The sequence below is a fragment of the Mytilus edulis genome, chromosome 9, assembly GCF_963676685.1.
Source record: "Mytilus edulis chromosome 9, xbMytEdul2.2, whole genome shotgun sequence".
Classification (NCBI taxonomy): Eukaryota; Metazoa; Mollusca; class Bivalvia; order Mytilida; family Mytilidae; genus Mytilus; species Mytilus edulis.
This window is the reverse complement of record NC_092352.1, coordinates 83,786,179-83,800,418: the sequence shown is the minus strand read 5'-3', so window position 1 is coordinate 83,800,418 and position 14,240 is coordinate 83,786,179. Positions and strand designations below refer to the sequence as shown.

At 31.1% G+C, this 14,240-nt stretch overlaps 1 protein-coding gene across 1 annotated transcript; it reads left to right on the top strand.

Annotated features, from left to right (window-relative positions):
- Positions 1-347: 347 nt before the first annotated feature.
- On the top strand, positions 348-13,364 carry LOC139489195 (zinc finger CCHC domain-containing protein 24-like). The gene is made up of 4 exons (XM_071275381.1): positions 348-876; positions 4,407-4,571; positions 5,820-5,984; positions 7,816-13,364. Exons 1-4 carry the CDS (start codon positions 631-633, stop codon positions 7,924-7,926), a joined length of 687 nt encoding a protein of 228 aa, XP_071131482.1. The 5' UTR covers positions 348-630; the 3' UTR covers positions 7,927-13,364.
- Positions 13,365-14,240: the final 876 nt, after the last annotated feature.

Sequence of the window (14,240 nt, the reverse complement as noted above, 5' to 3'; positions counted from 1 at the left end):
TTTTTATTTCTGTCTGTTTTACCTTCTTAAACTATTACTTCTTTAATTCAATTATCTATATTTTAATAAGTTTTTAATGCTTTTTATTTTCAATATATCTTCTTTCTGGCGTTTCTTAAAATATTTATATTGTTTCTTTCAATTTGTTAATTAAATTTAATTCACTTTCATAACTTTTTTTCTCAATCAACCGAAAAAGTTTGTATTTTTACTATTTTGAGTTTTTTTTTTGTGTTACATATCGGATCAACTTGATACAGTCCTCGGTGACTGTCACACAGTCAAACAACTTAGTATAAACTTGTAAAAGTATCATATTACTAAATCTTACGATATCTTAAACATGTATTAATTATTTCGATAAGTAGCCTATTTGTTGTGATTATGGTGAGAATGTCATAAACCAGATGTTGGAAAACTTTTCAACAGTTGGATCCGACATCACGGGGTTACTTATCGTCTGCTGAAACAGACTTGTCGCTCGTAGCAACGGTACCTCCCTCTCTGCCGAATTTAGAAAGTTCAAAGCTGTAATGGAACTTGATTGGCAGGCGTGTAATATTTTGGTATTTGATAAGTTGACTCGTTGGCCTCAGACTCCCAGAACAGGGGAACATCGGGGAAGGAAAGATGACAGGCATGATCGAGACCAATTATCAATATCCCCAGATGGTTATGAACTGGGGTGTGTACCTTACTATGCCCGACGGGCAGGGTGGGGTACCACAGGCTGGACAAAGCCTCTATAGTGATCCATGGTCAAGCCCAGTTTCGACAGTAAACAGCGTTAACACCGTAACTTCGCTGTTAAAAACTGGACAAAATTATTTCGGAACCGACGCCTGGTCATCGATGCAACTGAATGGAATAAATCCGGTAAGAAATCTTTATCATCATCCTCCCCCATCTTGTTATTTTCTTTTATTTCCGTTGGTGAGTCATATGATTTATATATATCGCTTGTCTTACGAGAATGAACCAGATATTTTTCCTAAATTCTAATATTTTTCCTGGACTAGAAAATAATGAAGTTCGGGATTTTGTGTTCAATTTTTTCTCTCTTTCAATTTTATAAAACCTGAAAGAAATGTATGTTTAGATTATTTTATTCATGATTGTACAACAGTGTTTTAAAATTAAAACGTATAAACAAGTTTGAAACTTTCAATTCGACAAAAAATCAGTGCGCACATATATATGGTTTAAGTCTTTAGAAGATAGCAATCGTCTATGCACTACATACATGACATAATGAAACACTGTGATGAAAAAAATGAAGACATTCATATCTTTCTCGAGTGTTTGATTTGCTGTTGCAATTATATTGTCGATTCGTTAGAGTTGGTTCTGTGATCTGATAGATATAGTGTCGATCATTGGTATGTAACAATCTTTTATGCAAAAAACAAAACAAAAACAACAAAAAGACGCTGTGAAGAAAAAATTAAAGACATTTATATAATTTATTACTTTTCTTGCAATTTGGTTTCTCTCGTTATTGTGTTACTGCCTGAGGTTACTGCTGCATTTCAACATCATCCAATTTTGCATTTTATACTAGAAGCATTAAATAATATAAGTTTTTAAACGAAAAATAGTAAACAGTTAATTATGCAAATTAATTTTCAGATTTGTCGTATTTATTTTAAGACAACATATTTGTCTTATCTTTTGCCCTCGTAGTGTTTTATCAGCGGGATACATATCATTATAATAATCATACAGTTACACACAACTCAGTCTCTCATCTGGTATTCATTAACTGAAGATAAACATGACCCACTCTTTTGACGGAAGTGTTAGCGGGGGATTAATTCAAGTTCGTCACCCTGTAGTGACAACTTATGTCATGGTATTTGTCCTTATAATCCGACCCTCGGGATCTAACCACACAAATTTGCATTTTATATCATCTGGGGTTCAAAATATCAACAATTTTCAGGGTTGCGACACTCTACGTCTCATCAGTTCCATGATAGTACTAAGTTTACAATAGAGTCAATAATATAATTACTTCCATGTCGTGTACCTATTCCCTTCAGGCTTGTAAGATGTAACAATTCTTTTTAAATTCAAATCAGCATGGTTGTTTATCTGTTAATTCTACTGTATCTCAAATTAATAAAAAAAATATTTAAACATTTTGAAAACTATGTATATATACTTGTATTCTTCACAACAAATCTAGAAGAAATGTTACAAGAGTCAACAACTTCCGCTCAAGGGGATGTAGAACCTTTTTAAAAAGATATCTAGTATGAGTACCGATGAGACAATTATACCAAACGACAAAGATGTACACTGTCACAAGTCACTGAAAAGCATTCAACCTCACCTTCAACAATTAGACATTTGTTAAAATTAATAAGTTCAACACAAACTGAACTTCTAAACAGTTGTCATGTCAGTATTGAAACTTACATCCGATGACATCCAGTATTGAAGTTACATCCGATGACATCCAGTATTGAAGTTACATCCGATGACATCCAGTATTGAAGTTACATCCGATGACATCCAGTATTGAAGTTACATCCGATGACATCCAGTATTGAAGTTACATCCGATGACATCCAGTATTGAAGTTACATCCGATGACATCCAGTATTGAAGTTACATCCGATGACATCCAGTATTGAAGTTATTCATAAACATAATAAATGTAAACAATATTTAAAAAAAAAAAGGATTTTATGTTTGGACTAAAGGCTTCTTCGTTTTGTAATAAATAACTTTTCTTTTTAAATTTAAAACCATACTCATTATTAAAAACGAATATGTAATAGCTGCTATTTTGAGGGAAATATTTTTAATAAGCATTTGGTAGATAAATAATTTCTAATGGCACCAGATTTTTTATGCAAAAAAAAAGAGCTATAAAGGTTCATGGGTTGATAATTTAGAAGATTAATTCCTGTCAAAACAGGATTTTTGTTTAAAAAAGCAATCAGCAACTATAGGCGAAAGTCATTCCCTGTTATCTGTATGGATATACACTAGAAAGTAAGAAGACGTAAGAAAACGCGTCTTAAAAAAGAGAACAGTTTGCACTTATTTTATAATTGCTCTTTATCGTACTGATTTTACATTTCTATATGATCTCCTTTATCTTTTTACAACATATTTTGTTAAATGTAATCAAACATGTCTTTATTACACAAATTTTACTTTACTTTTAAATTCTAACATATAACGTATCTCCAAATCTTTATTTACGGCTGTTCAAATCAGAAAATAGCAAAATTCTGAGAGCATTTATCCGAAGTGTGATCTCACAGGCACTTTTGTCTCAGAAAAAAATTCCTATATACGTTAAGATGTGCTAAGTGCTGTTTATTTTCTATGAGAGCAGTCTGAATAATGAAGTAGTGAAATATAAAGTATAGCAAAAAATACGTAAAATTTATAAAGAATAAAACAAAGTGCTTAAAAAATTAGAATATACAGAATCGAAGGACCGTAATAAAAGGGGTTAATTGTTGCATCTTAATGTTAAACTGTCAGCAATGAAAATGTCACCGTTGTAATTTGTGATCTTCTCTAACTTTTTAATGGGAAAAACATTCGAATACAGTTCATATGGGGAATCTCTAGGTCGTTATTTATTTGAAAGAAAACAGTCGTAACGGGCCATCACCTGCCGTGATCCATAATGAGTGCCACATCTTTCACCGCAGGGACTCTTTTCTCCTGGTGTTGCGGTTTGCTTGCGTTGTCCTAAACACTCACGGCTAATATTTTCTTCTTCTAAATAAATATTAACAGAATATTTAGATTTTTCGCAAACCAAACAGTCCAAATAGGCTGCTTTAGCGGCCTTTTCATCGAAACATGCACATGAAAAACTGCCAGGAAAACGTTCTTTATGCCAAGGTAACTGAATCATGTGTGGTGATACAAGAAAAAGGAGCAATTCAGCACTCTGAATCTCTAAAGTAATGATAAATTTATTTCCCATCTTTGTATTTTTAATCTTTTTCTGTTTTGGTAAAAAGGCAGACATATTGGAGGTTGATCTTACAGGGGCGGATCCAGCCATTTTAAAAAGGGGGGGGGGGGGGGGTCCCAACCCAGGACAAAGGATGGTAACAGCTATATGTCCCCATTCAGATGCATTGATCGGCCAAAAGGGGGGGGGGGGGGGGGTTCCAACAATGTCTTATTAAAGAAGAGAATCAAAGAAGTGCAATGTTAACATCCAAAACATGTATGTCAAAATATAGGTTTTATATGGCATGGGAAGTGCCTTATAATAAAAATAAAACAATGGTATGCAATTATATGAAATTAAGTGTGTAATCGAAGAGGTAAGCATAGACGAATGAAGCATTTATAATTATATATGTAAAGTGCATTAACATAAGATTAAAGTTTTAGTATATATTTTATCTTCTTTTATTTTCTAGGCACCATTCCACACACACCAGCTTTCACCTTATGGGTCTATAAACGATCTAGTGGACCATTTCAGTGACCTAACATTAGACCGCAAACCAAACAAAAGACCACCATCTACATATTTGTGTCATCTCTGCTTTACAAAGGGACACTACATCAAAGACTGTCCTCAGGTAAGTGATATAATCCAATAAGAATTAGCACAACACATGGTAATGTCATAACGGATCCAGGGGGATGCTGGTGGCCCCGGCCCCCTCCTGTGTTGGATTTGATTGTTTGATTATATAGGAAACCATTGAAGCCTGACTGGGGCGGCCCATCTCTTAAGGTCAGTAAGTGGGTCCCCTTTTAAAAAAGTTTTAGATTCACCACTGAATGTTAGTAAGATGGTGTTGCAGTCTTGTAGTCCATACTAAAATATAGTATATGTTACTTTAGTGTGGCTTGGTTGTATAGAAATTTTGCCATAGCTTCCTAAGTGAGCCTAAATATAAACCTGCTTTCGAATTATTTCTGTGCGACACATTGCAAGTCGTTATCAGTGAGTAAGAATATTTACAATGTGATATAAATATTACATTTGATGACAATGTTTAAAATTGCAATGATAATGTTTTTAAATTCAGTCAATTAATGACATTGTTATTAAATATACCAGTAACCGCTGGCTGTGGATAGAAAAACGCGAAAATAACAAGTAAATTAATAGAAAAAATAAGATAAAATAACGGATTTTGGAAAAAGGTGATTGGCTACAAAATTGTCCTTCCTTAAATACTGATGTACCTTCATAGTCTGTTGGACCATTAGTTCCAATTATGAGTTTACAGCATTTTTTATTCAATCAGAATAATTTGAAGAATTTTGTAAACATTTATTGCCATAGATATATTATATATGGAGGTGGCTTATTTGGAAAAGTCTTTATAAGTCTTTAAGATTTTAATTCATTGTAAAGAAAATGACAAAATTAATTATGTTCTCTCTACTCTCTCGAACTCCAAAGAAGTAGTATGTAAGCGTTAGACTGAGGACAGAGGACGCTAAGTTTATTTATCTAATATATCTATATATATTTTTTATTTCGTTCTGTGCATATTAAGTTTTCCATTAGTGTTTGAGAGATTTTGTTGATTTTGTTTTTTTTAATAATAATACATTCATTTTGTCACAAGCTTCTATGATTTATATGGTAATAAAGGGTTTGAATTTATAAATGTCATCACATTATGTTAACATTAGCAATATGGAATTTATTTTTTAAATAAAAAAAATAACAACCTAAAATATTCGGCAAATTACTACAATCCAATTATTTTGATTCATATCTAACAATGTCTAATAAATTCATTACTTTAAAATGACTTTTTAATTTCAAATATCGATTTTTGTGTAGTTTTAGTACATTTCTATTGCAGGCTAGGCCTAAGGGCGAAGGATTGACTCCATATCAGGGTAAAAAGAGATGCTTCGGAGAGTACAAATGTACTAAGTGCAAGAGGAAATGGATGAGTGGTAATTCGTGGGCAAACATGGGCCAAGAATGTATAAAGTGTCATATTCTGGTGTATCCCCATAAACAGGTTAGTATGGACAAACATAGACCAAAAATGTATAAAGTGTCATATTCTGGTGTATCCCCATAAACAGGTTAGTATGGACAAACATAGACCAAGAATGTATAAAGTGTCATACTCTGGTGTATCCCCATAAACAGGTTAGTATGGACAAACATAGACCAAGAATGTATAAAGTGTCATATTCTGGTGTATCCCCATAAACAGGTTAGTATGGACAAACATAGACCAAGAATGTATAAAGTGTCATATTCTGGTGTATCCCCATAAACAGGCTAGTATGGGCAAATATAAGCCATTAACATATCCTCATATTCTGGTTTATCCCTATTTACAGTTAGTATAGGAAAACATGGGCAAAGAATATGTAAAGTGTCATATTCTGGTGTATACACATAAACAGGTTAGTATGGGCAATCATTGACCAAGAATGTATAAAGTGTCAAATTCTGGTGTATACACATAAACAGGTTAGTATGCGCAATCATTGACCAAGAATGTATAAAGTGTCATATTCTGGTGTATCCCCAAAAACAGGCTAGTATGGGCAAATATAAGCCATTAACATATCCTCATATTCTGGTTTATCCCTATTTACAGTTAGTATAGGAAAACATGGGCAAAGAATATGTAAAGTGTCATATTCTGGTGTATCCCCATAAACAGGTTAGTATGGACAAACATAGACCAAGAATGTGTAAAGTGTCATATTCTGGTGTATCCCCATAAACAGGTTAGTATGGACAAACATAGACCAGGAATGTATAAAGTGTCATAACTGGTGTATCCCCAAAAACAGGTTAGTATGGACAAACATGGGCAAAAATGTATAAAGTGTCATATTCTCGTGTATCCCCATAAACAGGTTAGTATGGACAAACATAGACCAAGAATGTATATAAAGTGTCATATTCTGGTGTTTCCCCATAAACAGGTTAGTATTGACAAACATAGACCAAGAATGTATAAAGTGTCATATTCTAGTGTATCCTCATAAACAGGCTAGTATGGGCAAATATAGGCCATTGACATATCCTCATATTCTGGTGTAACCCCATAAACAGGTTAGTATGGGCAAATATAGGCCATTAACATTTCTTCATATTCTGGTGTATCCCCATAAACAGGTTAGTATGGACAAACATGGGCCAATAATATATAAAGTGTCATATTGTGTATCCCCATAAACAGATTTATGTTTAGGAAACATTATGGTGTACCCCAATAAACCAATTTTCTCGTTTATATATTAAGGGCCTTGTTGGTGTCCTATTTAGTTTTTCTTCTGGGACCAATACATATATTTACTAATTCCTGGCTTTCTAGAACGCATTTAAGCTTTTATGTATCATCATGATAATCTACTCATTGAAAAAATATAATTATATCTGTGAATAGAAGACATTTACACCACAAATGTAATAAAACAAAAGTAGTATTGAAGTAAATTAAACATACACAATGTATGTGGTTTAATGGTAATTGTTCAAGATAACTTTTATACTAGGGTATGGATGGGAGTTTCAGAAAAGACAATAATGGGCAAAAATGTAAAGAATAGTAAAAATGGACCAAAAAATAATGAATAGAGAAAATTGGGATGATAAATATTAAAGCATAGAGAATAAAAACAAAAAGACAAATCTAAAGAGTAGAGAAAAATGTGGTGCTTAAATATAAAAGAATAAAACATAATGGGTAAACAAAATGGCCTATTGAATTAAAGATATGAAGACCTCATCGTCCATAAACACCATCTTACTTACATAATAGCTATACAGACAGTATAATAATACAGTTGCAGATAACCTGATTCATTTCATTATTTATTTTGTAGAGACCCCTAGAGAAGCCTGACGGATTAGACGTTAGTGATCAGAGTAAGGTGCATCCCCAACATCTCTGTGAGAAATGCAAGATGTTAGGTTTCTATTGTAGAAGAAATTAACACTATAAAAAATAGAAGCAAAGAAGATATTTTTCTTGAGGAAATTGGATTAAATCAACATGTTCAATATAGAAATGTGTATGGAATATATGACTTCAGGTATATTGTCATTTTGTTAGTCCACAGTGAACACATTGAAGATGAATTTCATGTATTTATAGGATGTTCTATGATAGTATGGTATGTCAGGATCTTGTATTCCCCTTATGATTTTTTCTTTGTCAACCTTCATGAAGCTAATATAAAGATGAGAAAGTTAGATTATATATTAATATCTAATAACTTAAAAATTTTACAAACTAACAAGTCAGAATAAAAAATATGAGACAGGTTTACCAACCTTTCTTTGAAGATTTATTTATAATTAAAAAGGTGTTGGAAATATATGGGAAGACTAGTACATATAAGTATATTTTTCTTTATAGTTTATAAAAGAAAAAATGTATTATACATGGGTTTCATTGAAGGAAGTGACAAAATAGATGTTTTTCAAATGTAAGTGTGTCAAGTACTATCAGTTCATAAGTTTATGTTGAGAGCTAAAACCTTGATTATATATGCAGTCTGAAATGACATAAGTGTGTGTTATACATGCAAACACAGTGCAGTTGTCCTGCCTGTAATGATCTATCATATTTGTTAATGGAAAAGGGTATCTGTGGTTGTGTCCAATGATTAAATTTAATGTAAAAATTCAGAAACTATATAGATCTCTTCACATGTTATATACTTTATGTAAATTCATAAAGTTTTGTCAATCTTCTTAATGTAGGGACAACAATTTTACATAAATTGGTGTAATTTAAGGAAAAAACAATGTACAACAGTATTTATCCTGTCACTTATTTGCTCTATTTGAAAAATTACAAAATGTATCTGATTTTACAGTATGTAAATCATAGGTACATGAAAAGCCAAAAAACACATGTCTGTTTATATTGTTTATGCAACCTACCATAATAATTTTAATTGAACATTTGTGGTTGTAAAGGTTACATAGAGTGTTTATATTGTTTGCCCTTTGTACTGACAATGTCAAATATTTCTGAAAAATCCAATTATTCTGTATCCCTCTCTAATTTTGATAATAATTGAATATGCATAGGTTATAATCTGCAATTGCAAAATTTTAGTTGAAATTAAAATCTTAACAAATCATTTTGCGGAACCAATTAAAACTGATGATAAATTTTGAGATTCTTTGTCTCTCAGTGGCGGATCCAGAGGGGGGGGGGGGGGTTTCCAGGGTTTAAACCCTCCTTTTTTTGGACAATCAATTCATTTGAATGAGGACATATAATTTGAAACCCCCCTTTACCATGGGTTGGGAACCCCCCTTTATCATGGGTTGGGAACCCCCTTTTAAAATGACTGGATCTGCCCTTCTGATAGCCTGCCCTAAACTATAAGCAGACATGTCTTTTTGTTGTTGTGGCCTTAATGAACCTGGTTGTGAAGAGCTGATTAATATTTCATATTATTATCATACATTGAAATACAGATGGTTTTAGAATCAGTTTACTATCCATATGGGAATTACATAAACATTATAAGCATGTTAAAATATGAAGATATATTGCTCAAAGATAATTTACATGACTGTGTCTCTGTTTTGTACTGATGTGGTGTTGATGTGCAAGTTGGGGGTCCTTGTTAGCAGGAGGTTTTTTTTTAAATTTCCAATTAAGGTCCAAAAGAGCATAAACATTTGACATGGTAATATATATATAGAGAGGGTTCAGGCAAGTAATAAGTAAATAAATAAGTCAAGTATATAACATTCAATAAAATCTTGTGATAGTAATGTCCAAAGTTCAAATAACATAAGAGGACATTAGACATGGCAAATTATTCATAGGTCTAATGTTTCACACAGACAGAAGTGTTTTTCTTTGAAATTTTACTGATAGCTTTAAAATATCATCATTCTACTATTTCATTGAATCTGTGATGGACAGAAAAATAAATTTGCTAACACCTCCCCAAGTCTAACAGTACAGTGGCGGATCCAGAACTTTTCCTTAGGGGGGGGGGCTCCAGTCATGCTTCAATGATTCCCTATATAATCAACCAAATTTTTCCCATGAAAGGGGGGCCTGGGCCCCCAGGCCCCCCCTGGATCCTCCTATGCAGTAATGTTTTTATCAACTCATCATACAAAATCAGTACAAAACCGTGACAAGTATATATGTGTATAAACTGGAAAAGGACCAAACTAAATCACCTTAATATAAGTGATTAGTTACATGGGAAAGTCAACATTCATTATATCACTAGCATTTATACATATGGTGCAAATATATATATTATCTACCCAAAGACTGAGGCTCAGTAGGGGGTAGAAATGTTATAGGGTTCTATTTAGGGGATATTTTATTGTAATTAAATGTCCTACATCTCAACCAAAAAAATTCAAAAAAATTATTAAATTGTGTTTATTTTAATGCACTCTTATTACAGATTCAGTTTATCAAATTAATGGTCTGTGTTTGAGGTAAAAGAAGGTAATGTTTTCTTTGAATCTATAGCTTACTGATTTACAAGATAAGAAATATTAGTCATAGGCATACAAACTCCTTCCATTAACATATGTTATATTTAGATGGATAACAAAGAAAAGTCATCCATTTCAATTTTCTACAGCATCTTTCAGTATGCAGTGAAACTATGTCAGTCTCTTATCTTTAATCAGCAAAAAAATCAAAACAGAATGATTTAGGGGGAGGATTATATCTTGTTGTTTACTTCAATCATCAAAGAATCCACCACTTAAAAAAACTATTTTATCTTAAAACTCACTAAAGTGACCTGGGTATATGATTTAACCAAACAAAATATTTTGGTATAGTTATGATATTTGAGGAGATATAATATTGACTAGTTTTGTATTTACATGGGTTGACCTTAAATGTAAGTAAAATGACCTGGGATGTGCTTTACAAGTACTTCAATGTTGTGATGGATTCATACAATAATTAGGTCATTAACATCGTCTGATGAAGACTGACTTTCCTATGTAACAAAGGGGAATAACTCTAAAGATTCCATCGATATATCAAGAAAGAATTTTTTATCTGTAAATTTATGAAATCAGTGATCATGGTTATTATTTGTAAATTTATGAGAAAGAAGAGAAGGAAATTTTATAGTATTTTATGTATATCATATATAAGAAATGTTGTATTTTGAATGTATTTTGTGTATATGATGGGAAAAGATTTTTTAATATAAAGAGAAGGTCAGAACTATCTTTGTAAATTTTGGTACCATTTGAACATTTTTATACCAAGGAAAAATTTTATTATTATTTATTAAATGAAATATAATCTTGAAGGGAATATTTGTATATATTTATAGTTTTTATTTTAAATGTTGAATATTTCAGGTTTTTGTTGCAAATATTTGTTCTGCTTTGTTTTGTGGTTGCCATTTTTTATATTAAATTGCATACCTCACTTGTGTTGTTTCAAATCATTTAAAGCACTTTTTTTTAATCAATTTTTGAAAAGTTTTATGCATTTTCTGTAAAAAGTCATTTTATTTTTAACATTTTTATTAAATAACTTATGATCAAAGCTTTTTTTCATTCTAAGCTAATTCTTATCTATGTATTAGAAAAAAGTTAAAATACAGTATAAATTTGGCGGTCAATCTAAATTTAAGGCTCAATCTGTTGTTGAAAATTTCAAGTGAATTTTACAGAAATCTGGGCCTCTGACTTATGAGCTGAAATAAATTTTAAGCACAGTCTAAACATGCTTGTAGTTTTCGTTAAAACAAATTTATTAAAATTCTGGTTTTGTAGAAAAATTTATTCAAATGGTTATATTTATCATCAATTATGTATGTATGTTATTTTGATATTCTCACAAAAAAGTATATATCTATATAATGAGTTTATGCATGTTTTGTATATATTTGAACTTTAACATGTTTAATATTATTGCCTTTGTGATATGTGTGTTACATTTTATTTAAATGGTTGTCAATGTCAAACTTAATTTAAAAAAGTTTAAGTCTTTCTTTTGCTTGTATATTTTAATACAATGGTATTTTTGTTACAAAAACAACCCAAGTTTAAAACTGTGATTTAAAAAAAAAAAATGTAGCATTTATTTCTAAAAGGTTGTAAGAAAAAGGGACTAGAATAATTGTAACAATTCATATTTACATAAAATATTGTGATATAAAAAATATGTAGAAACAAGGTTGAAATTATTCTAATTTGATCATTAGAATACTTTTATTATAACTTGGACATATTTTCAAACTTAATTTGTTCTTTTGTTGTTCAGTGTATTGAATGATTATTTAAAATTGGATATATAAAGGAGTGAGGGGTGAAAAAGGGGGGATTTCATATTTTCTTTTAATAAATTAAAATTTCCACATTTTTATTTAATAACAATTAATATTGATAAACATATATGAATTTATATTAATTCATGGTCATTTTCAAACTACAAATCAGTCGTCAATGAAAACCATAAAGGAATCTACAAGTCAAATTTGGTTAATAACCTAACAAGAGATAAAGGACAAGAAGTTTAAAGATGTTTACTTTTTGAAGAATTTGTTTTTAAATAGTATTAACAAAAATGTCAAATAAGACTTAGTTATACATTGCATATTGTTTTCAAATTAATTCTGTCAATATATTATCATTATAAGTTTAGACAACAGACATCTGAAAATAAACATCATAAACAAATTCATTCTAAAACATTCTTTATAAATTTAAATTTATATTAGGTCAATTTTTTTATTCCTGTCTGTCCTTTTCAGTAGAAATGAGACTTGTCAGACAGACTCTGCCTTTACTGGAACCAGTCCCACGGCAATGGAATTTATTAATTATTTGAAAAGAAAAGTCTGTGACCTTTTGTCTAACCCATGTCAATGTTTAAATTCACAAGTGATGAAATTTTAATAATTTTTGTTGAAAATACTGGATTCAATTTGTCAATGAAAGAATGTGCGAACATTTTTCCTTTTAGTCGCATGCTGTAATTAATGAAAAATGACGGAAAATGCTGTTACAAAATTCATAAGATGCTATTTTGATCATCATTGAAAAAAACTTTTTTTTTAAACACTTTAAACCATTTAGTGTTTCAATCATTCAACTTGTATAGATCAGAAATGTTAAATACATGTCATTTTTTTTTAAATCATACATGATTATCTTTTCTTTAGTATCAGTATTTCAGAAACAATTTATAATTGATTCATAGTTGTAAAATAAGTTTTTTTGATACTATATCACTTTGTTCATATAAGGTTGTATTTGTATATATGCCTATAATCCTGTGTTATTGAGTGTAAACTCTAGTCAGATACTCCACAGTGCCAAACTGATGTAAAATACTCTTTTCTACTATAATATATTTTATGCATGGTTTAGCTTTAGTGTGATACAATAAATTTATCAGAACAAGTGTTTCTGTTATCTGTTATTTAATGTGAGTGTTTAGAGGTGTGTACTCTAAAAACTTGATTCATCCCGCCCCTGTCCAGAAAATTCACCAGTTGTTGCCTCTGTTATAACTTAGTTTTCTACAATCTTTATAACCAATTTTGTGTTGGTCAGAGATCTAAGATAGTTTAAGCAATGGTGGAGAAATGTAAAATGTGAGACTGAGTTGATATTTTTTAGAGTGTTTTAACATATCCTGTCCCTTTGTTGCCATAATAAAAACGTGGCAAAATAAATCATAATTTATAGTTTGACCTCAGGGTGATTTACTACTTACCATATGATAGGATTAAGACATTAATATATTGTAATAATGTATGAGGCTGCAGTAGTTGACCAATGTTTTAAACTCTTAAAACCATTCTAGAGAAAAGCCAGAGGAATTTACATTAACTCCTAACATAGCTAGAATGTATGAAAATGTCACAGATTAGGCCACAGTAAAAAAATGTTCAATTAGGTAACTATTGAAGACAGTATGCTGCCCTCACTCTGATGTCGTTCTGTTTTACTGTTTTCATTGCTGTATACATTATTGTTAGGGGCCAGCTGAAGCCCTCTCTTGTGTGCTGGATTTTCTGGCTCCATTGGTAGCTTTGAGCTGTTTTCTGCTTGCTGATCAGGCTGTTGCTCGTTGACACATTCCCCATTCTTAATTCAATACCTAAACTGAGCTTTATTAGTAAACCATGAGAATGAGGTCAGATCAGATGAATCTTACCAGACAGATATAAACACCTTACAGTCATTCCATATAGTTGTCTTATATTATCTGAGAAAGACATGAAAAAGGTCAAGGTCAGGTGACTGATGGACATGTATACCTTGTTAAGATTAT

Bases quoted from the DNA above. Each gene is read 5' to 3' on its own strand.
- LOC139489195 (XM_071275381.1), top strand. From the start codon at position 631: ATGACAGGCATGATCGAGACCAATTATCAATATCCCCAGATGGTTATG. The intron at 877-4,406 runs GTAAGAAATCTT...TTTATTTTCTAG, and splicing joins AACTGAATGGAATAAATCCG to GCACCATTCCACACACACCA. The intron at 4,572-5,819 runs GTAAGTGATATA...TTTCTATTGCAG, and splicing joins ACATCAAAGACTGTCCTCAG to GCTAGGCCTAAGGGCGAAGG.